Source organism: Adelges cooleyi, unplaced genomic scaffold, assembly GCF_023614345.1.
Source record: "Adelges cooleyi isolate 19-005CV unplaced genomic scaffold, UGA_ACOO_1.1 ACOO_flye_CR_arks_rails_tigmint_CR_PRNA_8, whole genome shotgun sequence".
NCBI lineage: Eukaryota > Metazoa > Arthropoda > Insecta > Hemiptera > Adelgidae > Adelges > Adelges cooleyi.
Window position 1 is genome coordinate 442033 of NW_026096513.1, and position 27610 is coordinate 469642.

The window sequence follows — 27610 nt, forward strand, 5'->3', positions numbered from 1 at the left end:
TAAACAGCTTCAAATATTTATATATATTTTTTTACAGTGGTCGCAGAGCAGATTTAAAACGACACCACACGGCTCGTTGTTGGTATATTATATAGTAAATACTACAATACAATTAATATATTATATTCTTATAAATGGAAATAACACAAACAAAAAAATGCAAGCTAATATAATATAGTATTATAGGGTTTCAATACAGATTATTTAATTATTATGATCGTGAGCCGTAGAATATCTGATGAAATCCTATTGTTTTTTTTTAATACACATTATATAAATGTTATCGAAATACAATAAATAAACTATTATATACTGCTACGTACACATACATATTTCTTTTATAAATATATTATCATGTATAATTTAAATAAGGAAAGTTTACACGTATATATATATATATATGTACAATACACTATGTAAAATGTTATGATAATTGCACCGCGTTTAAACGTACTAATAGTAAAATAAGTATACCAAATATATATTATTATATGTATATAATTACAAATATCTATATAAACTATACTATGTATAAATAATAGTAATAATTGTTATATAATATTATGGGAAGGTACAATAGCTATGTGTATGTAAGGTATGTATAAGCTACAGGATGGTGAGTTTCGTATAGTCAAAGCGGTCATGATTTGAATAATAAATACAATTTACAATTTCTTTATTATTTAGTTTCGTATAGTCAAAGCGGTCATGATTTAAATATTAAATACAATTTACAATTTCTTTATTATTTAGTATGTGTTTTTTCCAAATATAAATAACAATGATGTACGGAGGGTCGCTGTATAAAATGCTAAAACCAACATATCTCAACCGACAGACATTTATAATATAAATAATAGTAAACACTTCTTGCACGTCACAATATTATTGTAATCAAATATGTAAAACCAAAGTCGTTATTTTGTCTCGTGAATTTATTATAAGATAATAACAATATTATTATGTATTTGTGACAGCAAACTTGTCCAAATGCCAAGCGGTGAAACATGCGCGATTGTAGTTACCTATATAATAATAATAATAGTAATAGTATTACTGTTGCGTTTAGAGTAATTATTATGTCAAACGGTATCACAATTTTTTTTTTTTTAATAATATAATATGTACAAAATAATTTAATCGAAATTAACGCATACCGCGATATAACAAACAGCGTTGATTGCGTATAGTATACACGTTTTTTTTTTTTGTTGCGAAGAACAGAGCCGTGCCAAGTGGGGGGGGGGGGGGGGTAGGACAAGTGCCATAAGGTAGCACACGCCTTATAATAACGACAGAGAAGACTGTTGCCCTTTTTTTTAACCATGGTATCCAGGATACCTAAACAGGCAGCACGGCACTGGCAAAAAGAATAATATTGTTGTATATTGTATAAGACTCGGGTCGTTTTGACTTGGCCGGGGAAATAAAAAAACATTGTACACAATACTGCCGGATTTTTTCGGTTATGTACTTATACTTGTTTGCCGGGTTTGTGTGTATTTCTTATCAGGTCGATTCACCAGCCGCTAATGGGCGGGCGAGTGGGACTGTATCACGTGAACGGCCTGTGCAGCGCCAGCGGTTGCGGTAGCGTGCACGCCGAAGGGTTGGTGAGGCCTATGCGCGGCGGGTCGACCGACATGAGCTGGGGAGGCAGCGACTGCAGCGAGGGCGGCGGCCCGGGCGAAGGGGCGCCCAGGCTTATGCTGGACTCGGAGTCTGTGGTGCTCATCGCCCCCGGCGACATGGACCGCCTCAGGTTCAGGTGCCGTCCGCCGGAATGGGCCAGTTGGGCGGCCAGTTGTTGATGTTGCATCCTGCCAACACAGACAAATACAAAACGTATTAGTAACATTAACTAGAAATTATACTGTACGGAAAATCATGTCCGTTACATGAAAATTCAAGTTTTCATAAAACCCGTTATTATTAGTCAAAAGTCTCAACACTCATTTTAGATACAAATTGTAGAAAAAATATGTGTCTAAATTAAGAAATATTCGTTAAAAAATAAAAATCGATTTATAGATAATCTATGGAAATTTTAATTATTCGATGTTTACGGATTTTGTTTGAACTATTATATATATATATATATAATTTTAATTTAACATTTGTTTATTAAAATACTTAAAAATAGTAGTACCAATCGTTTATAATCGTATAATACAGTCAAGTATAAATCGTACGATATAACGTGTATGCTTACTACATAGGCGACAGTTTAACGAGCAGTGAAATTACGCCAAACCGCCACCACATAATTTTTAATGAGTATAAATTATAATAATTAACAATCCAGCTCCATGCGCGGTGTTGCCTAAACTGTGGTGCACAATCACGTCAATTTATCTATTGCAAAACGTTTTTTAACGCACCTGTGTACGCCGTTCCTACGCAAAATGATATTGTTTACTTTAAAAATGTAAAGGGGTAAATAACCTTTTATAATTACTACTACTCTGTCGGTATACTATACAAAATTATCTATACTGAAGAATTCCCAACGCTGTCGCAGATACAATTTATAATATAGTATAAACACAATTATTATTATAGCTAAAGCTCCATTAACAGCTAAACTCGCTGGAAATTGACTACGAGGTCATTAATTATAACGTGCTAGCCCATTTTCACGCGGTACTTTTGACGTTAATAACGGGCTATTAAACATTTTTTTTTTTGCGGATATGAACGACAATAATAGACGGGAAGTGCCGCGGGGACCTATAATATTATAAACTGTATAACATAGTATAGAACGTCAAGAGAATACGCGGTGATTTCGGTTGAAAGGATGTCGCCCTCCCCTCGCCACTATACCGGGCGCCATACACACACTAATCACGTTTAATACGAATACAATCGGTACAATTTAAAAGACCCACGCTTTACTGTTAACATCAATCAAGACTTCGGCCGGTCACTCTTTTTTACCCCTTCAAGTGTCACGGGCAGTCCGCTCAAGTCACGCGTGTATTTGCTATATTATAATACCTCTTACTGATGTACTTTTTAAAACTTATTTCCATACCTACCTTCTTGGCCTTACAACTCCTCACCACATAGCTTTCTGTAGTAGAGTTATAAAGATTGTCAAGTTTGAACGACCTGCCTACCTGTCCCCAATTATTCTATTATTCATTGTACGCCGAATACACTACACTGTGAATACCGTTCTAGTTCTGTTTTTTTTTTTTTTTCACGAGCTCCTTTAGTTTATTTGCTTAAATTTATAATAATACTATTTCTATTATCCCCTGACGATTAATCCTGACCATATAGCGGCGGCCGAAGTGAGGTATAGATTCGTTGTGTTATTGTAAATAAAATGTGTAAAACGCACAAGTCGATTTCACGCCATCTGCGCCTTAGAGGATTTCCCATGTATAGGATATCAATTGGCCAGCACACGCGAGTTGCTGCTGTACACAAATTGCACGTCGGTGCTCGTCGCGAATCACTAACATATTTCACGGTGTGTGTATGTGTGTTATTATGTTTTCATACACTCTCTTTTATCCTGTTAGCGGTCTTTTGAACGCGCACGGGCAGCACCCTCGCCCTATTTAATCGCTCGCTAACCCGGACGACAACGACGCCTAATCGGCCGTACAAAAACATCCCCATTCCCCGTATTTTATATACTACCCCCTTCGCCGAGGTGCAAGTATATATAGAGTTCCGTATTAGTATGTACAGGATGGCGGCGGTCCGTACACGTCTTATAGACTTGAAAACGCACAAAAGAAAATCATATTTTTTCCCTATGATCGTCGGTCGTCATAATATAAAAAATATTACTGGAATTAGATTGAAACGGCGATTGCCGGGGTCGAGTGAAACGCGGAAAAGTCTTCTTTTTTTCTCTCCGATTGTCTTTGTAGAATCCTTTTTATCGGACCGACGTCCGAGCGCATATTATATGTACACAGACAGCGCTAAGTCGAGGCCGCGAGGCATTCGGATACGGCGAGGGAAGTAATATACTGTCTGTGGGCGAAACTACATATAGGGGAAAAGTCTAGCAACGGCGACGGTTTTTTTTTTTGCTTTCTACAACAATCAAAATCGTATTGTGCTTGTGCGGTTCGGTAACAATGCATAACGACGAGGGAACGCACATATTATTATTATTATTATTATACAATAATAATATAATAACGTGCGTCGCGGCGTGCGCAGTGTGATTTTCAGTATAGATACATGTACATAATATAATACAATATTAACTTTAAACCCGGAACGGTAATTGCAATATGATTTTGGATTTTTTTTTTTTTTTGGGGGTTATTTTCTACACATAATATTATTATATTGTAGTCGCCTTGCCTGGTAGGCGTTATATTTCCGTATGTGTGTGTGTGTGTGTGTGGCGAGCACAGCCTTCACAGGCCCCCCCGGTGTATCCGCCCACCGAGCTCTGTATATAGCGTATATATTATATTTATATAAGCACTTGACAATTTAATGACTCTGCCGTGGCCGGTGCCATGTTTATTTAACGACGATGACATTGACGATTTTAAACCCAAAACCGTGTGGTAAATATATATTATATACACCGTGTCGTCGCCATCGCGTCATCGTGCGCGTTTTTTTTTTTTTGGCCAAGCACGACCGTCCGAGAATTCCAAAAGGATCCACAAACAATAATAATATTATAATATACACGTGTACCCACCCACACACACACACACGTTGTTGACAATTTTTTTTTATTATGATAATATACATTTCCTTTCTCCTTTCTTTCTTTCTTTCGTTTTTTAACCGACTTCGTAAAAGAAGGAGGTGATTTTTTACAGATTCAACCCCGCTTTAGATAGCTTCTTGACAATGATAATAATCGAATATTATTTACCGAACCACGGTGTCTGCGCCACAATGACCGCTGACTACCGGACATACCAACTGCACACATTAGTCGCAGCATTAGACGTTATAAGTACCTAACCTATATATTTTTAAGGACTAGAGACCCGGTACTTTATTATTAACGAACCGAGCGGTTTTAATATAAAATATAATATTATTATGACGAGACGGCGACGAGGCCGGTTTCGTTGTCGGCCCAGACCCGAGGTTACGCCGTCAACGGTGAAACCAATATTTATTTATATATAAACCCAATGACTTGCGCGAATTACAGGCGCCAGCTGTACCTACATATAGATAGGAGCGGAGCCGGCCGTCAAGAGGAACTCATCCGGGCGGACAAAAATTATATTCTACAAAAAAAAAAAATATACAATAATGTATGGAATCGAAACCCACACTCCATTATGGAGCCATTTTCAGAATTCACCCGTGTATATAATATATAGTTACTAAAGTAATTTTTTTAGATAATATATACTTTTTTAACTATTTTACTTATTTTTTCCAAGTTCCTGATCATTTAATCTTTGTGAAACAAATATACGCTAGCCCTCGTCACATATTGTAGTAAATATTATTTATTAACGACACAGCAGGTTAAACGAATAATGTTATTATAATATACATATGATATTTTTATAACTTTAATACGCCTACACTTGAGCGGCCAAAGTGGTTTCTAATTGCATAAATTGTCATATTAAATTATAACGTTCTAATCGTATAACGGTACATATAGCCAGGAGAAATGATAGGCCATAGGGTGAGGAGGAGTTAGTGCGCCTCTTTTTAGCTTTGCACCCTGAGTAAACGAGTAAATAGTTAATCTGTACAAAAAAATGAAAATAATTTTTAAAAAAGTTATTGCATCAAACACAAAATTTATTTATAAAAATACATTTTTTACTATAGTTTTAAAGTATTTTTTTAATAATGATTTTTATAGTATTAAGTACTTTTTTGAGTACTAGGTTAAAAAAAAGTTAATTTTACAAAGTTTTAAAAAGGTTTTGAAAATAATTTCTAAAGTAAATTCGGCCGACTAAATGTGACTTCGCTAATGTTTGTAACATCAACAAATACGGTTAAGGAGAAAAATCGTTTAGGACCGCTCAAACGGATTGAAATAACAATCTAAACAAATTAGTGTATTTTTTTTTTTTTTTACTAATTCCAAACCGATTTGCAGGGCTTCGTAACGTTTACAAATTTCTCAACAAAATAACTCGTTTTAGAACCAATCGCTATTGTATAATATTATATTATATGGTATGCATTGTGTAAAATACTGCGGCAGAGGCCAAAGTCCACGGTTAAGTATCGCGGTCATTCAAAAAGGACTGCGGCACTTCAAAAATATTAATAATACATAAAATATGGTAACACGATACCGTACCGCTTGATTTGTACACATACAAGCGCTTATGTTGCATTAAAAAGCGCGGGGGCTATGTACCGCGTGATCCCACGGTTCTCACGTAAACAACATTCTATACACCCCCTTGGCCCAAAACATACAAGAAGTCATCCCGGCGGTGTTGCATGTGTGTGTATATATATATATATATATATACATCTTCTCATGATATTATTAAATGTGTAGATAGACAGGCGCATTTGTGCTGTACACACGCGGGGATGGGCTTCGTCGGATAAAAAAAGATACACACACTCTCGGTCGAGTTTGTTTTGTAACGAGGGCAACATCCGTGTTTGTGTGTGCCCGTTTAGGGTGAAAAAATAAGACGCGCGTGTATAGTATATAAATATAAAGAAGTCTGTGTTGTTTTTGGGCGCCTTTTAGCTTATTGGTCAAGAGGCTCCCGAAAGGCACACACACGAAAATGTTGAGGGTAGACGAGGCGCCACATTGTTCGGCCGGAGGACAAATCGAAATTTACCGGCATTTGATGTTTGCCAGACCGCGTGTGCAATGTACCGTGGTCGATAAATAAATTACATTAAAGATATAGATAGAGAGATATTAGACAGAACGGAATAAGACATTGTGCACACTCGAGAAAGACAGAGAGGAAATCGCATGGAGGTTTTTTTTTTTTTTTTGCAATATACCGCCGCCCAGGGGTAATTCGATATTTTTTTTCCACTGTTGTTTCATCTGGTAAGTATGTATTTGTTTTTTTTTTTTTTGCTGTTGTTTGTGTTATGTGTATTTTGATAAAAACTGGACTTGACATAATACTTCCGGCCGTCGTCTTGGCAAACCAGTTGTCGGTGCCATCCCGGCCAAACACACCCGAACGCCGTATTATGTTCCCAATAATATTTTGCCAGATCTCCCCGGTTAGATAAACAACCTCAGACCGTGCCGTTTTTTTTTTTTTTTGCTTTTTGTTCAAACCGAAAATGTCATATTATATGAAAACAATATTGTACGAAATGAAACTATATTATATTATGTTCTAGTGGGCGCATATACGACCTATGTATTATTATAGCCGAGATCCGCCTATATATTATTATCGCGTTATCGGATCTTTTTTAGATGTGTATATATTTTATACTTATATTGTTCCTGCGCTGTGTGGTCTATGAGTTTATACTATACACATATTATGTATTACTATCTGGGATCACGCAAAAAATTATACTCTTGTGTAACCGAAATCGTTTCCTAAGCCGACCGGCTCCGGTAACACTCAATGAACCGCCGCGACCCGCACGGTCCATAAACAAACGACAAATACAAACCGCTGGTTTTGAAATGATTAATACAAAAAATGATAGGTACAATACTGTACCTACTACTGCAGTTGTGCACTTAAAAACTGTAAACAATCATTCTGAATGACCTTTTTATATGTAATGTAATCATTAATGATTTGAAAGAATACCAATGGTCGAAGGGGATCAAAAAAAGTATAATAATAAAATAAAATTAATGCATTTTTACTGATTTAGTTGTGGCTTAATAAAAATAAAATAGAAGAACATTAAAAACTTTGTAAGAACAACAAATTATAAAACAATTAATTGTTTTAAAACTCCAAGAGGGATGGATAGTTTTAAAAAAAAGAAGTGGAGGAATGGAAAATACTATCATGCCACCCCCTTTCCCGTAACTCTCCCCTTCACTTCGACCACTGTCTGGACCCTAGGATTTGGTGGGTTTTTGTTTCCATCAGGGAGTTATTACTGTAAACATATTATGTAATCTAATCAAAAGTTTCTTTACTCTATTTTTTATCAAACACAAAAACTCGTGTAGGTACAAGATGTGTAGGTACGTGTAAGACGACCGCGCAATTACCGCTCTATATATATTCAAGTTTACTTTTGTACAAAATGCGTACATATATATATATATATATATATATATAAGTGAACTGAATAAGGTACGTTTGATTTGTAAATTCCCATAGTACGTTATGTGCCGAGATCAAAGGATATAGTTGCTCGCTATACGCACACATGCACATGCAAACGGTCCAATAATTGACTTCGTTCAGTGCTCGGCAAAACAAGAGTAAAATAAATAACCAATTTGTCTGTCCGCGTATTACAAGTTATTCAAATCAACAATACCGGCATGACGTTCGCGTGCAGAGAGGAGTCCCCTTCGTATTATTTCATTGCTTTTTTTTTTTTTTTTTATATTCATTTTCTTTTCACATTGTCCTTAAATTTGTTCCGAGTCATGAGATTCATCACCGCGTCTTTTGTCCACCCTACCCCCACATCCGCAGCCGACTTTCCAGTCGAATCGTTTCAAATTCAATATTCTTGATTTAAAAGTATACATCACAGCGAGTCGTATCGCTGCGGCGGGCCCGACGAGAAAACGATGCCGAACGCACAAAAATATATAATTTTATACATCATGGTAAAAAATATAATATTACATACCGGGTGTACGCCGATTGATGGCGAATTTGTCCACCCCCGAGCGGTAATATTCTACACCGAAATCGGTTACACCGCCGGCGTGGCAGTGGCCGCACGCACAAAAGCAATTAAGTCAGCCGTTCACCCTTTTGGCTCGAAGCGCAACACATTATAACAACGTTAACAGTATTGTCGTAAAAACTACACCGGATAAAAACCAGCGGCAATTATGTACGTACAGAGGCGCATCTATCAGATTTACACAACTAAGCATGTAAATCAATGCGCGCTTTTATTGTGCAGAAAACCGGCATTTCCACAACGAGTCATTAAGAGTATTGTACAAAATTAAATACAGAGACATTTTTCTTACAGAAAATAAAAACGTTTAAGCTCAAATTTGTCGAAATAGGAATTTTTCGCTTGCTCCCTTTTACCCGCGCACCGTCCATGTCGTTATTACTATATTGTCTGCAAGTCGCTTTTTCGATTAAAATTTTTCAGAATAATTATACTAGATAAGAGTACAAATCATCAAATTCAAACTTAATGTACATACAAAGTCGTAGGTACAAAATAAATGTTCACCGTAGGTACATATACGACAATACTGTACAACTACTAAAATACCGCACGACTGTATAATGAGTAATGACTTTAATATAATATCTGTCATGCGAATCATCTCCTGTTTTTGGCATTTAACGCGCTCTATAAACTATACCTACTGCTAATCGTCGTGTAAACGTGACTATGAGGAAGCTGAACAACGATCCGAATAATCGTAGGTAATCGTTAAAACATAACGGATTTTGTCAAATAGAACAGATCCAATCTAATATCCAAAATTGAAATTTTTGCCAAAAATGTTGTAAAATAAAATTTGTACATTCGTATTTAACGTTCAGTCTTGATTGATAACAAACTGAAGAGGTTAGTCCAAAAATATAATAATAGTCCATATAAAATGCCACTTACCAGAATGATAAAAACATATTTCACATACAAATTGAACTCTTTTGTTCTCAATTTTGGTCAGTTGATTCACTTGAGCTTATGGTATATATTTTTAACGATTTAAATAATCTATCAGATTTATGAACTATGGATATCAATTCCATTAGAAACAACCATTTTGCGGATTTATTTGATTGTTTCGATTTTGCAGATCAGTTGTTCGTTATTTTCTAAAACCACCCCCAAAATCGAAAAAAAGTAAACGAATCAAACAGTGTTTTTTTATACCATTCGTGTCTTGGCGCTATTTATTTGAAAATATAAGTTATTTTCGGTTTAAGTTATTGCATTACATATTTATTTATAAATTAAAAAAAGGGTTTTCTTTCCCTTTTTTATTATATTGTTGCGTGGATATCTCCTACATCGTTTCTCTCCCCCGAATTATGTTGTAACGGAAACGGAACAATGCGACATATTTGCAATAATTTTATGCAAATGTTATACTTATGTATTACATCATAACGGTACATTGCTATAGTATAATATCGCGTTCTCTGTATATCTAATATAATATAAAATCATATAGCCCGATAACCTTATACTGTTTATTGTGTATACTTGCATTGTGTTATAACCCCTTTTTAAACGTACAGTTAATTATTGAGTATTAAATGTCACGCGCGCCCCCTTGCCCGTTTTAAAATTATTTCATGTTATTTAGCTTCTAAGATTAGGTTTCTTTGTAAGTACACGACGATTAAAGTAGTGATAACAAACACCAAACAAATTAATCGCGGTGGATATATTATTTTCTATTATTATATTAATAATTTTGTTTCCACCGTTCTTAATAGGCATCTCACGTTGTATTATTATTGTTTTTATACCATGTTCTGTTGCCCGCGTTAATCACTCCATGTGATTTAAGTCTGTATAATACAGTTTTTTTTTTTAAATAATAATTATAAGTCATTAATTACCTCGAAACATATTACGTATTGTTCTGAGGATTTTTTTTTAACATCTCGCACACGGAACACGCCGGTTCAAAAGGGTTCCAACAAACATTGATTGACCAAAAACATCTTGTATTAAATGTATTTTCGTATTAACGTCTTAATAACCAACGCGCGACCGATCCCCGTCGGTTAAGGTGGTCCGCGCCTTAACCGGTTTCGAAATTAATAATATAATATCCGTACTTAACATTCTATATAAAGAGCTGGTGCGTCGGTAATAACATTACCTACCTGCCTTTATATTTCTATACATATGTATTATGATGTTGTTAATTGACAAATTATCCTATAATTATCCCCCGTTCGTCTCATAACATATGACCGGGTCGACCGAATGATGATTTCCAAATGCTATCTCGGAGCTATTACTTATACACAACGTATTTGTAAACACTTTTATCACAAGAGTATGCGAATACACCGATAATTATCGAGTGTACCTAACTAAGTATACCGTTAGACGTTATATAACACCAGTTACCATATTAGGGTCTTCAGAACTGTATGTTACATGATAAGTAGTTCTATGAAATATTTGTTTTACCTAAAATAGTTTCATAATACATAAACAATAATAATAATCATAAGTTATATTAAATAATCGAAAAAATTGTGTTAGACTCACCCTCAAAAACAACAATAATTATTTTAGCTACACAAATTATATTTGATTGTTTAAGATAATAAAGTGAAATCTTTATTATGAATAGACAATAAAGCCTAAAATAATTAAGTATCATACAATACTCTGAAGACCATGTTTAATACTTAATATTTTTGTTTTGGATGTATAGGTAAGTACATAAATTGGCAACTACGCATAGAACGGTACATATCGGACCGGACTGTTGTAATTGTTCATTATTTCCCACGTGCCAAGTACCATTAGATAAGTTCTAGAGATCTATCGGGGGATGTATTGCGTGGCGGTCGTTTGCAAGTAACCTCCAGTCAATAGATAGATTAATAGTATAATACACATATAGTAGAACAACTTCAATGGACCGATAGTAAAGAAATGATACAATACACCTAGGAGAGGTTAATTTGTTAATGTCGCTAACAAAACTCTTGTAGGATTTGAATAGAATAACGATCGATGAACGCGTTATTAAACGCAGTGAGATAGAGCGAGACTGGACGCATATTGCAAGTCGATCGTTGTGTAGCCCAAAATACTTTGTATAATATTATTATCCTGCCATGGCGTTTATTCCCCTTCGGCTACTGCCGGGACCCATGATAATCCTGCAGGACAAAAATCGACCTGATCAACGCGCGTCACTCTATACCCTTGTGTCGGGCGGAAATTGGATTTGAATTTCGCGTGTAAACAAATCGTTGTGTTCATTTGATTTTTTTTTTGTTGTTGTTGTTGTTGTCCCTTTTCACCCTTAAACGACAGCGTCTGCAACGAGGGGCACAGCGTTTAGGACGAAACAAAGAACAACGAAAGCTCGATGACAAATAACGCGTCAACGGGATTTTTTAACGCGATTACAATAATAAAAAAAAAAATCATTCAGTAAATATTTTATAGCCGACGAAATTAATACCTATTTGTCAAATATAATATACCTATAAATACCATGTTATAGATGAGAAATAATAACTCAAAGTGAAATAACCGACCGACCAGTTTGACTGAAATGTGAATAGGTAACAGTGTTTAATAACACATTGACAAGTCACTTATAATTTAATAAAAACAACAATAATGTAATAACTTGAAATAATTGAACAAAAACAACAATAATTGTCACACTTATCTTTGCTATTATCATTTATACATAATATTAGCTCGCATCACAACGGTATAAGAAATACTTGTAATTATTTTATAACAGTGAGATTATCAACGTGGCGGTTGACGGTGACAATCTTCCCTTTTTTTTTAGGGACAATACACAAAAGCATACCACGTCGTTTCGTGCAGATTATCATTATTACTAAGGGAGGGCGGTGGCGGCGGCGGCGGCCAAAAGACGAACCGCTATAATTAGGTTTCTAGAAACAAACGCGGAGCACAAAGGAGAGTATGGTTACAAAGAGACTATACAGGCGGTGGATACCTACGCCGGTACAAGGTGGTGGTGTATCGGACTTTGTGTATCATTAGGACTATCCGAGAAATGTGATAACCAAGCGAAAACCGCTCGCGCGTTTTCCACACACAAAAGGAAAACATAATATTATATTATTATCGTAGTTCGGTCGTTTTACCTTACAGATTCGGATTTGTAAACGCACTGCCGAACTCGATACCCGGTAATTGGTAATTTTCTTAGGTTATTAGTCTTCTCCAGACAGACGGACCGGCCCAGACATCTGGGCACCGCGCAAACAGGTACGGGCCACCTATAATATTATACTGTATTATCCTCCGGCGCTATTAATTTACTATTTTTTTTTTTTTTTCTACCAAAAATCATAATGAATCGTTTTCGGGTTGACGACTCAATTACCCGGCGGAGGGTGTCGGACCGAACGTTACTGCACACGTCCGCACGACATCACGGGGACTCGACTGATCGATGAGCGTTCATCAGCAGCAACGGCGGCGGGTCCACTTGTAATCCCCAAAGCAATAATAAAAAAATATAGGTGTTCGTTATTGTTTTTTTTTTTAGTTTTGTCTATAACATATGTGTGTGTGTGTGTATATTTGCCGCCGCCGGTTCCTATGAGCGGTGTTTGAGTAATTTTTCTCTTTGTCACCTCGCACGGACAACATCATTTATCTCTTCCAAACCTCCTCCGCGCCGCCGACAATATCGCCCGCCCCAATCAATATATTTATATACACACACCGACAACCGTCTAATCGTTTCCATTATATTATTATTATTGCCAACATTGCGAGGGCGTTGGTAAAAATCGTCCGGAACACGCGTAACAAAATAATACAACACCTTTATGTAGGTGGGTATACAGCTATAGTTTTATACAAAACGTAATATTGAGTAAAGTGTTTGATTATAGCGGTCACGAATCCAATTTTATATAGTATTGTTATACAGAAATGTGAGTTATATGATCAATAATGTGTACACGCAAAGTATATGACGTATACGGGTACATCATATCTTAGACAATACAAACTGTGTCGTACAATCATCGTTCAACAATTGAAAAAAAAAAAGCACCCGGCACTGAAATTCCGTGTATATTGATATCTGATAATACGATTAAATCCCTTATTAAAATATGACGTTATTTACAATAAAAAAAATCCGACTATATTACTAGGTATAAGATCTTGGATCATCAAGCGCTCATGTAGAATAGAAAAACATAATCCATATTGTGTAAAAATAAATAAATAGCATACACAAGTACACCGACATGTGTAATACGGTTTATAATATGGTGCTACTTCAAAAATCAAGTTGTTATACCTATCTAATATGGATACATAAGAGCTACTCTATTGTGTTCTGCCGAAGCCCGAAAGTATTATCTGTTTAAGTATTAGTCTTGACTAAGCAGAAGTGACAGTGAGAGAACATAATAAATTGTGTATATAAATACTCATCATCGTCAAATTATTTATGTTTGAACTGCGGTCGGTATAATCATTATTATTAATAAGTCATATTGTGTGAGTGGTGTGTGGGTACATTATACCAAAGAAAATCGGTGTGATATAAATTTATACTTTTGTCAAAGAGAAACGTGATTATTTTACGACCAATTTAGATTATACCTTTGAAGCACGGTGGTGTGCAGTATTGGCCAGTTAATTTTTGTTTTTTGCATGGTGGTTATGACTGCTATTACCACCCCGAGACAATAATATATAATTTTTACGTATAATAACGGAACCTCTCTTGACGTGGAAAATAATTTTAAGTTGATACATATTTTCTTTTCTTTTTTTTTGCAATTTCCCGGTGTCATACGTTTGTATTTGGGCGTTATTGTTATACCCGAAATAATGTTTCGTTGGAAACATAATATTATATTATACTGTTATAGCTGACTTTCTCTATGTGCGGGCGTTATGCGAACGATAGCAATTTACCAATGCGGCGGACCATAACCGAAAATATAATTCGTATTGTACACAACAAAACCGTCGAAATTAAATTAAATATCATACGTGGGTGCCTTTCTTTTTTTTTTTCATTTATTTATTATTTTGTTTTGTCGTCACTAACCGTAGTTTGTATTATTACGATTATTTCTGCCACTAATATTATTATCATTATCCGGCCATGGTGTGGCGGTGGTAGCCCGTTTCACTTGGGAAGGGGTGCGATATTAATTATTGTCGTCGTTTGCCCCGTATAAGCGCGTAATCAGTGTGACGGGGGAAATGACTACAGGACGATGATGACACAACGCGGTTACGCCCATAACACCATACATTGGGTACATACACCGGGAATGGAGCTAACGTTCGACTCGGCATACTCGTTTGTGTATCCAATAAAAAAAATATACGTCTCTATCATCATTGTATACATACAGTAAAATACAACGTCCCCCCTCGATTTAACAAAAAAAAATGTACACCCAACCGACTACCCTAACAGTAGGTATTATGTATAATAATATATAATATTGGCGGGGACGGATGCGCGCATTATGGCAGATAATAATATTGTATAGTATATTATAACGATGACGATTTCGGTAAATCGGGGACGCGTTTATTATTGTATTATATTATTATAGTACGACCATGACTCCCGACCGCATATAGTACAGCATAATATTATACTGTATTGTCGCCATCATGATATTATTACACTGGCCGAATCGTACCGCCATTGTGTTGAATTTGCATATATTACTAAAATATGTTCATCGACAGAGTAAACCTGAGACCGCGCGAGAGAGAGAGAGAGAGAAATTCGGAATTAATATATATATATATATAAATTATATAATTATTGTTGCTGGGATGCAAAGCAGTGACGTATTTATAGGAGAGGGGGAAATGGGGGATAGGTCCCCCTTGGTCTTTTTAGACCTTTTTTGACTTTAGACTTTTTTGTCTTGCTGAGACATAATACTAATATAAGTCAACTTCGAATATAGAGAGTAGGACGAATAAAATATGGAAATAAAATCTTGTAATTTTTAAACTAGAGTGGGGCGTTATATTGAATAAAAAAAAACCAAGAAATTTATCTATTACCTATTTTTATTCTCTAAAATAATACGGTTATAACCGCTGTATAGCTTCAACAGGTTAACGAAACATTATTCGAATACATTTTAATGTTATTTGCCGAATATTTTATTCGAATACGGCAATACGATTACTTAAAAATAAGACAACGATTGGTCGTCGATTGTATATATATATATCAAATCAATCGGCCTAACCGGCTGATTATAATAACGATTGACGATTTTTACCGGAGTAATAAAATTATAATAATCGTATAGAATAATTATTTCCCAGTCTGGAGTTATACACAGATACATAATAATATACCTACTACCCAAAGCGATTTTAATGGGAAATTCGGTGGCCCACGTCACCCGCAGATTTCTCGAACCGTTTTAAAGAAGAAAGTCGCCAAAGTAAATGTTAACACTTAACGCTATTTATTTACGTTGTAGTTGCTGTAGCTGTTTATGTAGGACCTATATACATAAATACTGCAAACAGCGATTCGTATAATCGATTTGAACGTCGGCGACAGTGACGCAAATTACGGGGTTCGCGCGGTTTGTTATAAAATTGTTTTATACTCAAAGGGATTTAAATATAATATATAATACACAACGTAGGTGCCAACCGGTCGCAGCGAGGGGCTTACACATTTATTATGCGCCCAAGAGAGAGAGAGAGAGAGGCCGTTTGATGTTTGTTCGCGATCAATCCGTCAGGTGACGACGGCGGGGCGTTAAAAGTTTGAAAACCTATATTTCACACAGACGACATAATCCGCGCACACATTTTTATTAGATAAAAAAAAAAAAAAAACGTGCCGGAGTCGTTAGAAAATAAACTACCGCGTTGGTCGACTACTTTAATGGGATTTTCGGAAATGCTGCTTTCGATTAGGCAACACCCCGCGAAGCACGGCTGGAAACGGGACACGGCTAAGGCAAATAACGGTACACAATACGAGTAGTACAAGCAGTAGGTATACATAATAGGAGATACAATTAAAATTTAACGGCTCGCTGTTTGACAAACACTCCAACGCACCGTGTCGCACTTGCACTTGCCGAATACATAGGTGTACATTGTCGTGTCACCGTCGTCTGTTTATTTATTTTTACGTCCGTAATGACTGCCGGATTCCGCATTCGTGCACACGGGTATGACCCGCGTCGAGTGAACCACTCGATAGTGTATACTTACATACATAGAAAAGCCAGAGCGCCGTTTGCCGTTTCTGGGACGGTGTACTTGACGTCGAAACTTATGTAACAGTATAGTATATATATATATATATATATATGTATATATAGTATATATATAATTCATACGAGGCCGCAAAGTTCCCGCTGTGTACCTATAGTGTTGTGTACAATTATTTTCTACTATACACGAGCGAGTACGTTGTGCGTTTAGCTGGAAAACGACAAACGTCGAAACGATGAATTATTAACGACAGCGACTCGAATGGCGCTCGGCCGAATCACTTTTAGGCGGGTAGGTACACTTAATAAAACGTACACTAGCTGAATTACATTCGAGCACACGCGCCAAGTATGCAAGCCACTTATACACCCTCTTGTGCGCGCAATCCCGTGTCGACCATGAGGTAAAAGTGTTGAACAAACCTAGTGGGCGTTTTCAGCCGTTATCCAAAAACAAAAGCGAACCATTTGTCGCAGATGAGACTTCTTTAGAAAAACGTTTCGACGTGACAAAATGTAGCTGCCAATACATCAAATCTGTGGCTCGCGTCTAGAAAAAGGGGCCAATCTCAAATTTTGGTCAAAATGAATTACACTAAAAATTACTTTGTAATTACATAATCAAACGCTCTGTCGAGTCCGACAAAAATCATAGATTTGTTATTTGATAATTAATAAGAGTGTATGAAAACATATAAGCAAAACGAAAACTCTAAATTTTCCAAACTTCGAAAAGTAACACTGGCCCTACTTGCCTCAAGCCGCAGAAATAAATAATTGCTTGTATTCTTTTGGCTCTCGTCACACACGCTGGCTGAGTCGGGCGTTGAAAAATTAATTAATTTTTTTAATAAATGTCGCCATTAGTTATTGGCTGTTTGATTTAATTTCACCCGGCTCACGTCTTATATCGTTTTAAACGACTTAAACTATTCGGACACGGCCCACTCAGATCTGATATGAGAAATCCTGTACATAGAACAAGCGATTGGCGACATTGAATTCTACATGGAATTCAATAGGTATATTGTTATTATAGATATATTACAATACCTACCGATTAAGTACTGATATGTTGATACTGGTAAGAAAAGAAAAAAGTCGGCTGTCCCGAAAAACGTTCTTGGCGGCCACCACCAATGCGACAGACGTTCGACAGTAATATTATGCGTGAATAACCTAACCTAACCCAACCGAGTATAAACGATACCGGTCAAATTTTATTTTTTCATGAATGAGGGACAAAAAAAAAATTACCAACGTTGTCTTTGGCGTTTTGCCGTTCAGGTGTATTCGTATATATACAGGCTGACGGACTAACACGGTCCACCGGTAATATCAAACGACGGGCAAAGACGACACCGATCGGCTAATATCGTATAACAGAACGTGCGGCGGATTTATCCGAAAGCCTTTCAATAGGTTGTTGTTGTTTTTTTTTTTAGATGTTGCGTTGTCTTTGAAACGATTCTTTTATTTATTTTTTCCTTTCTATCCGAGCTACCACATTGACCGCAAGCCAGGTGACCCGACTGAGTGACGTATGCTTGTGTGTGTGTAACCTGAAACGCCGCCTCTAATAACAAACCCACAGACTCCTCGCCATAACCGTACAATATACCTAATATTATTATTATTATTATCATTATTCATTAATATATTTTATTATTTATTATTATTGTTGTCGAGGTGACCCAACGGAAGTCTACGGCGCCCGCCGATGTAATCTTTACCGGCATCTTCTAAAATGAGCACAACTATATACATCCTAAGTGTACCGTACCGCTGTCCAGTACGTTCACGGTTATCCGCAGATAACCGTGAATTAACCTTTATGGGTTAATTACCCGCGTAAAATAGGTACGTTCTAGCCGAACATATACCTACTATAAACGTATTTATACTCGGGTAGGTGTAACGCGATCCGGATCTATAGTTTGACTACCGTGTGCTCGACACAATATATACGTCCCATAAAATAATAATAATATTATATACTGTCTACGATCCGACGTGTACACGCATTTAACTACCGAACTTCGAGGCACAGGGGAGGAACGCGGTAGGGGGGGGGGGCTCTATTATGTACACGATGTAATGCGATATCCAGTATATTATTATAAACGACGCATCCCCTGTGTACACACGATATCATGTACATAATATCAGACACCCTGGAACCACTCGACAACGACAACGGGTTCGGCACAGCGTGCAGGCTAATTACCGTGGCCGGACGAAGACCGCCCGCCGCGATCAGTCCCCGTACAAAGGGCCCAGGTGACAGTGTTGAAATGTATATTATCTCACGACCGCTTTAGGTACAATATATACATCAAATATCTATGGTACGTAAACCTAGGCCGCAAGCACAATATAATAATCTAATGACATTCTCATAAAACGCTTGTTATATAGGGCAAAGACCGCGGAGAACCGTATAATATGCGGAATTTAGAACAGAAAAAATCCACATCATTGTCGGTCGCGAACTACAATACACAATAATAATAATATTATTATTATTATTATAACGTGTGGCCCAATGGAGGGACAACACGTTGAGCACTATACTTCCCGTGTATACATAGTGTAGGTATATTAAATGTAAGCACGCACTGTGATCTCGTTTTGGCGGCGCCGTCGTGCCAAACGAGAAATACAAATGTTGTCCAAGCCACTCCATTTAAGTATAACTCGTTAAGTTGAACATCACAAAGATGCGCAAATTTCACAGGAAAGAAAAATGATATTTTCAATGTATTCTCGAGGCTGACGTTCACGAGTTTTCTTTTCAATATCTATTTCAAAATGTATGGTAAACTATGAAAAAAGTCTCATTGGGAAAATCTATTGTATGATCAAAAACACACTAAAGTGTACAATAGTACCTAAATAGTTTACACCGGGCGAATCGAAATGAAAACAGAACATGCGACCCAAAGTGGACTGTTCACTGTAGACCGCGTGTGGGCCAAGTTCAGTGCCTTGTATTATTTCATATTAAACACAAACGGACAAAACGCAATGGTTACACACCGTAAGTACATCATAGTCGAGCGGATCAATGTCGAAAACCAGTTATCCCGCATTTATACAAAATATAATTATTACAAACTCTTTTTTTTTGCCGAACGTGTCGACGCGATCCGTGTTGTCAATTATAGGAATTGTTTTTTTTGAAAACAAGTATAGTGTTAGGTAGGATGTATATTATTATTGTTGAGCGTCCGACCCGAAAAGAGTATCGTTTTCCCGGGCGCAATAACGCTAAGTGCTGCGCGATCTAAGTTTAGAACAATTATACATTATATTTTCCATTTTTTTTTTTTTTTTTTTTTCACTTAACCCGTCAACGTTAAAACAATGTTTTCGTTTTTGGGACGCCATACGCGACGGCTGTGCTGCCCACCAACGATGATGTTTTCGTCAACTGCCGAGGACATGGTCTTTCTATACATAACTATATGTGTATATACATACGTGTACTTATATTTTGACAAGACACATATGTGACGGATGCGAACGCGCTTTCCCTCGGTCGCGTAAGCCCCTTCGGCGCTCCAAGTACACCGGCACGGTACTTATAGACATATGCCGAGACAACGTTTGACATGCGTTTTACAGCCTCGGTATAACGGTGACTGTAGTTTTAGCCACTGTTTATACACCTATGTGTACTAGAACGTTATAGCTTGTACCTAGCTGTTTGTACCGTGGTAAAAATACAACTCGCGGCACACAGGCGACACATTTGTCACATCGTTTAATCAACTATCACAAAGACATTGGACGTCACGTGTAAAAAATGTAATCCAGTCGGCCGACAAGTCTCGTACGACAAAGGTCGGCCGACCGGAAATAATCGCGGCTGGCTGATAATATTATAATTTTGTATACATATATATATAGGGTTACGCGACTTAAGACGCCGCCCGACACAAAGTCAACCGGTTTTGCACGGTATTATTATATTATATAAGTGCGGCGTTATTAGGAGACGGCAACGATATAATACCCCGGTAGTAGGTATATAGCGGCGGTATATAAGTTGGTTTAATGGAAAAATCGACTCAATGAGTCGTGTAAACGGGATAGACTTGTTGCGTGCCGTACGGTAACCGGACACCCCGGCCAAAGTCGCCCCTATACCGGTATACGAAAATTATTATTATTTTATTACATAGGTAGGTATATGACTATCCTCTTGTTCGTCTCTCGTATTCTACACAACACATACAAACTATACAACATGTATAGAACAAAGTATTATAATATTATGTGCGCGCACGCACAATGCGCCCAGGTTCGCCGATACGACAGACGAACTGCGAGCCGCACGTGTAACCGTATAGAGATACCTATATTGTATTATACCTATATATATATATATTTTTTTTTATTTTTTTACATAAACGTCAACCGACTGGAAGTGATTATATCGGCTGTTATGTTACGGCGGCAAATGGACGTATAATAATATTTAAAAAAAAACGTTGGCGAAACGCGAAATAAGTTATGAAATTTCATTCATAATAGGTACTCGGTTATAATGCTGAGGAAAAAATAAACAGCAAGTGTCGTATTACGGGTTAAGGTTTTTCACGGCGGCTTGTAATATAATAGAGAAATCTTAAAAAAAAAACCGTACCGATTAAAGCCAATACCAAAACCGACAAGTGACGCGCGCTGGGAGGTAGGTAGGCCTACATGTTATACACAATGAAGGTGTAACGATAAAATAATATTATAATTAGGAATAAAAATTAAGTTTTTATTATTATTATGTATACTTTAGTAACAAAATAATATTTAGTAACCTCTATACTGTTATTCTTTGAGCCGGCACAGATCAAACACTACGCTCCGCTACGACGATTCGATACTATATTATGTCTGTGTATAATTAATTTTTTATCTGACCGCATGTAAGTTTACTTTTTGGTCGGCCGACAACCGCAAAACGAGAAAACTGGGAAAACCGATACGTATACATTATATTATTATGTAAGTACAATCGCTACTAGTGTTGATCAACTTAACCGCATGTGTTCATTTCAGTGGTGGGAACTAATTCCAGTAGATATCTATATTATATTATATATATTATACGCCTCACCTCGATAACTAGGTCTCGAAAAAAAAAAAATAATAGTATATGATTTTTAACACAATTTGACGTTAAGAATTTGTCCAACAAATTTTTATTAAAAAAAACCAATTGTGAAAAAAAAGTTTTTGCTATTTTCAGCGAATTTTGTCTACTAAAAAAAAAAAAAAATTGCCGAGTTCTGACCTGATCGCGTCATGTTCTCTATTATATTTGCAATAAAAAATATATACTATGTACAATGTGTGTGTACGATTATTGCACAATACACATTATATTATTATTGTTATTATATTTTTATCGTCCAATTAAATCTATCTAGCTAGTAGCTACCGTGTAATTTAGTCTGGTCGCGTTCCTCGTGCAGCCGGCTACAATAATATACGATAATATAATATAATATATATATATATATATATATACATACATGTAGATGTATTCTTCTACAATATAAATAGGTAAACGAACGCGTGTGAGTGTGTGCGCTCGCCTAGGGATTATATTATTATTATTATATGGGCGAAACGTATTCGAACGGTTTTTGATAATGGATCCAGAATTTGACACCCCCGGGGGCAGCTGCCGGTTGTGTGTATATAGGTATTATATTATATACTGGAGCGTACTATGTAAGGTCGTGTTTCGATCGGACCTGATAAGGGTTTTTTTTTTTTTTTTGAGGGATGACAATGGCAGCTTTGGCCGGAGAGAAAAAAAATTACAGGGCCGGCGCGTGCACACCCAACACGGTCGTTTTTGGCGATAATGTGTCCGTCAGCGCGCAGACTTAACGTTTATACAATATTATTATGTATTATATTATTATACGCATAATACGTGTACACCCTTCCTGTATCTAGTACATAGCGCAGGATAATGTGTGTGTTATCGGTAATCGCCGAGTTATAATAATATATAATATTCTACATGTGTATACATATATATATATATATATATGTATTTTTTTTTAATTCTCATGCATTATATTTACCTATATAAATTATACGGATATGGGTACAGCCGTACAGGGTTCTGATACATACTGGGATGAGCGATTGAAATCAATATAGCCACAAACCTCCTGAACAAACACGGAGAGCGCAAGTAGTATAAGGGGCCAAAAACAAAAGGCCGTACACGCTTGTATGTGTTGTATTATACAATAGTATACCTATATTATATATGTGGGTAGTGTAAATAGGCTCGTGGAAAAATATGACGGACGAGTATTGAATATCAAAATGATCATGATAGCTCATAACGGACGTTTCTCACGGTGCAGTCGAAAATGCCGTCATCAGTACAAATACAATAATATAACTACTAAAACAGAACTACAATTATTTCGGATTTTGGTTATTAGTAGGTACGATATCGTGTTTAAACATTTTTTATATAAATAGCGTACAAACGAAAATGTTTGTTTTTGGACTTCGATGCATTTTATATTTTGTTATGAATAATAATTATTATATTTAAAACAAAGTTGTTGTATTTTATGAGAAATATTATGTTTTAATACTATGCGATATAATATTAGGTACATTGTAATGCGATTTAATGTACATTTTATTTGTGTTTTACACATTGTGTTGTAAAGTTCAGTACACCTATATGCAACCGTGGACTCGCCGTATATACACTATTATTTATTATAATACATTTTTCTGCGTGTGTGTGTACCTATATAGTAAACGTTTGAATTGCAATCGTACATTCGATGTAATGTACATAAGTGTTTGTTTTTCTTTGACTATTCAGAAGAAGAAAAAAAATAGAGTATAGCATTATATAGTGTAGCTCAGTATACCTAGTAATAACCGTTGTATTATTATTGTTGTATATGTGTATCATGTTGACCGACACCGCCACTTGAGAATTCGGTGGAACTGCTATTATATACTTGCGAGATAGGCAAAAAATAATAAAAAAACATACGACATCCTATTCGATTTTGATCGAAAGCTATGATATTATGTACAAAATCCCATAAAGGAATCGACTTAGACGAGACATTAGGTTTAAACATTAAACGATACACAATTAATTAAATAAACTAAAAAAAGGGTCAACATTTTCACAATTTTATACAAAACACATATGTACCTTGGTTACATATACTTGCACTGTGAGCAGACTATTTGGAATTTCTGATGTATTATACTAATGTCAAACGTTAGGCTTGATTTAAATTCGAAAAGAAGCATTAAACATTGTAATAATGATACGCCAGACACTAATCACTGTCCTCCACCTCACTCGCTCCATACAGACCACATATATGGGTATTGTAACCGCGACGCGTTTGGTAGTATTATACATATAATATTATCGGTTCATGAAAAGTAAATGTAAAACCGGTTCCTATTTAATTTGTAAACCAACATAATGTTATATTTATTTAAAAAAAAAAAAACCAATTTTCCATCAACCTATATGCATATAAAATAGTTAAGCGTAAATTCGGTAGCACACAATGAGGTGGAACAAATTATGTTTTATGATATTATAATGAATGAACAAGCCACCCAGGGGTGTATTAAAATACTATAATATGTATTTTTTTTATTAATATAAATATCTTTTTAAAACGTTGTGTGTATTCCGGACTCGGTTGTGTCGTGTACGTAGATATAGGTACAAAACTTGTTACACATAAAGCAAATAATAGCTTTACATTTGTATTTTAAATTTAAATTTGATAGTTTATAATTATGGCGCCTATTCTAATGATAATATCAGATTGAAAATTATCAGTTATTCTAAATTTTATTGCGGATTAGATCAACTTACGTTTCTAGCCAATATTTTACAGTGATTGTATTGAGTAATTTTGTTTTTAATATTCATATAAGTCCATTTATGTTGTAACTAACTAACAAGTATCGACTTCAGTTGTCTTATGTGATTAATAAAAATGTATCTATTATTATAATATATTATTATATTATACTAAATATAACATCGATAGTGCATAGTTAAAATAAATAATATTTTAGTTTTAAATTTTAATTTTATAAATAGGTGCAGAGTTATGAAAATATTATAGTTTTAGAAAATTTAATTTCCTGGATCCATGTTTTATACATGGAGAATATGTAAAATTAATATTTTCAGTGCAAATGTTATATTTTAAATTAATTTTACATTTTACCGTATTATGGTGTTGCTGTTGGAAATAATAAAAAGAAAATACTTATGTTGCAAAATAATATTGACAAGCACTTTATCTGTTTAAAATGTCGTCTGGCCTTTATACAAATTCTAGGTACCTACCTATGTATAGGTAATATTTTATATCAGTGTTGGGGAGTATCTAACATGAATTACAAGTTATTGGAACGAAATGATTTTTTAAGTAGTTTGATGATATTTTTGAAAGTAAAAATATTTTTTTTGGAAAGTAATTTATACGTAATTCAAGTTACTTTTTTGTAGTCATTTTTTTTTTCAAAAATAAATCGAAACTTATTTTTCAATCAATTAAAAGAACCAAAGTTTGTAATTACATGTATGATTATTTGTGACTGAGACATTTTCAATGCTCAGATATTTGACAAAAATCAAGTTATATTCATCACCAAGGTATATGTTTATTAATTATTATTAAAGTTAAGCTTTTTTTGTATACCTATATATTTTATTTTAAACAAGTATTTTTTTCAATTGTAACGAAGTTATTTTCAAACCGGAACTTTTAAAGTAAGATAAAAATAATTTAATTATAATTTTGCAGTGTATTTAGTAGTGCATTTGAATTACCAATAAAAAAAAGCAATTTTCCCACGGGAACAATGTTTTTTAAAAATGCGTTAATAAAACAGTAAGATAATTTAATACGCATAAATACTGATTTCTAAAACTTAAAGTAAAAATTATAAGACAATTATTTTGGACGTACCTATTTTTGGCAGCAGCCGCTCTGTCTCGCTGTCTTCGGTTCTTGAACCAATTGCCCACTTGGGTAGGCGTGAGGCCCGTGGCTTGGGCCAGTTCCTTCTTCTTGGTCGGGTTGGGATACGGGTCTTGGAGGTACCACTCGCGCAACAGACTCCGGGTGCGTTCTTTGAAACAGTGGGTCTTTTGCTCGCCGTCCCAAATGGTCCGGGGCAACGGGAACTTCTTGCGGACTCTGTACTTGTCGACGGGCCCCAGCGGCCTGCCTCGCAGCTTTTCCGCTTCTTGGTAGTGGGCCTCCAGCCACATTGCCTGTAGCTTACCGTGCGAGTCTTTGGTAAACTTATGGTGTTCCAGGATAGTGTACATGTCGCGGTAGTTGCCGCTGTGGAACGAAACGATGGCGCGCGCCCGGAGCACGGCCTCGTTCTTGTTCAGCTCGACGATGTTCGGGTGGGCCACCGGCAACGACCACAGGAACCGGGCCAGCCGCTCGATGTCGCCGCTCTCCTCCAGTGTCTCGCACACGCTGGCCACCTGCGACACGCTAAAGTTGAGCATGGGCAGACCGAACATCGGGTTGGGCACCATCGGCATGGGAGCCAGCCTCGTGGGCAGCGGCGTGATCGGGCTAATCGGACTCACCGGCGATCCCCGTCCCGACGAATCCGTCGGCGTCGAAGATATGCCCAATGCCATCACTACATTCCACTACGGACGCACCGGTTGAAAACGGATATTATAGTATTATGCACTTTCCGAACCGATCAAATTACAGCGGGAACGGTCAGCGGAGTCGAGTCGACGCGAACACGACGGTAGTCGGGTACAGTTAATAATAAATAATTATAACGCCTAAAATAGTATTTAATATTGTCCTATGAAATTCGATTACGATTCGAACGCGTACGTATTATTATTATTATTATTATTATACCTAATGTAATCGCGGCGCGCACACACGACCGGTGTGCGTGTGTGTGTGTGACGGAGTGTGTGTATAATGATAAAATATTTTCGTCGACCGGGGTATCGTTTGCGTCAGATCATCGCAATATCGTTGACCGGTTGATACTAGTATACGGCGGGTATCGCGCGCGCGATACCGTGTAAGGTCGCCCGGGGTATCGCCCCGCCCATGATTAGCCGTCCGTCGCCATGGCTACCGCCAATCCGGCGCGGGCGTATCCCGTGAGCCCCGTATAGGTTACAGTGCGGGCACTGCAGTGATTGATACTCGGGTGGGGATTTCCACAAACAAAAACGCGTTCGGTAGCCGCTCAACCACACCTATCTGCGCGTCACCGCACCGCCACCGCGTATACCGGTGCTATGATAATGTTTTCGTTGACTTTGCCGCCACACCCCCACACGGCCCGCAGAATCGCCCCCTCCCCTCCGTCCGCAGCCGCACTCGCACCGTCCGATATAATATTATCATCATCATCGCCGTCGTCATCGTTATTATTACTATACCTCTATATACGTTATTATTTATTATTATTATTATTATTATTAAATAAATCACACTACCCGTTTCGCTTGCTGCCGCGGATACGGCCAA

General features: G+C 36.5%; 1 protein-coding gene across 1 annotated transcript; it reads right to left on the reverse strand.

Moving 5' to 3' along the window:
• Nucleotides 1–1240: 1240 nt before the first annotated feature.
• Nucleotides 1241–27103, reverse strand: LOC126845712 (homeobox protein SIX6-like). The gene is made up of 2 exons (XM_050584555.1): nucleotides 26051–27103; nucleotides 1241–1820 (listed from the first exon to the last, which is right to left on the reverse strand). The coding sequence occupies exons 1-2, from the start codon at nucleotides 26743–26745 to the stop codon at nucleotides 1556–1558; spliced, it is 960 nt and encodes a 319-aa protein (XP_050440512.1). The 5' UTR covers nucleotides 26746–27103; the 3' UTR covers nucleotides 1241–1555.
• Nucleotides 27104–27610: the final 507 nt, after the last annotated feature.

Bases quoted from the DNA above. Each gene is read 5' to 3' on its own strand.
- LOC126845712 (XM_050584555.1), bottom strand. From the start codon at position 26,745: ATGGCATTGGGCATATCTTCGACGCCGACGGATTCGTCGGGACGGGGA. The intron at 1,821-26,050 runs GTACGTCCAAAA...CTGTGTTGGCAG, and splicing joins GCGGCTGCTGCCAAAAATAG to GATGCAACATCAACAACTGG.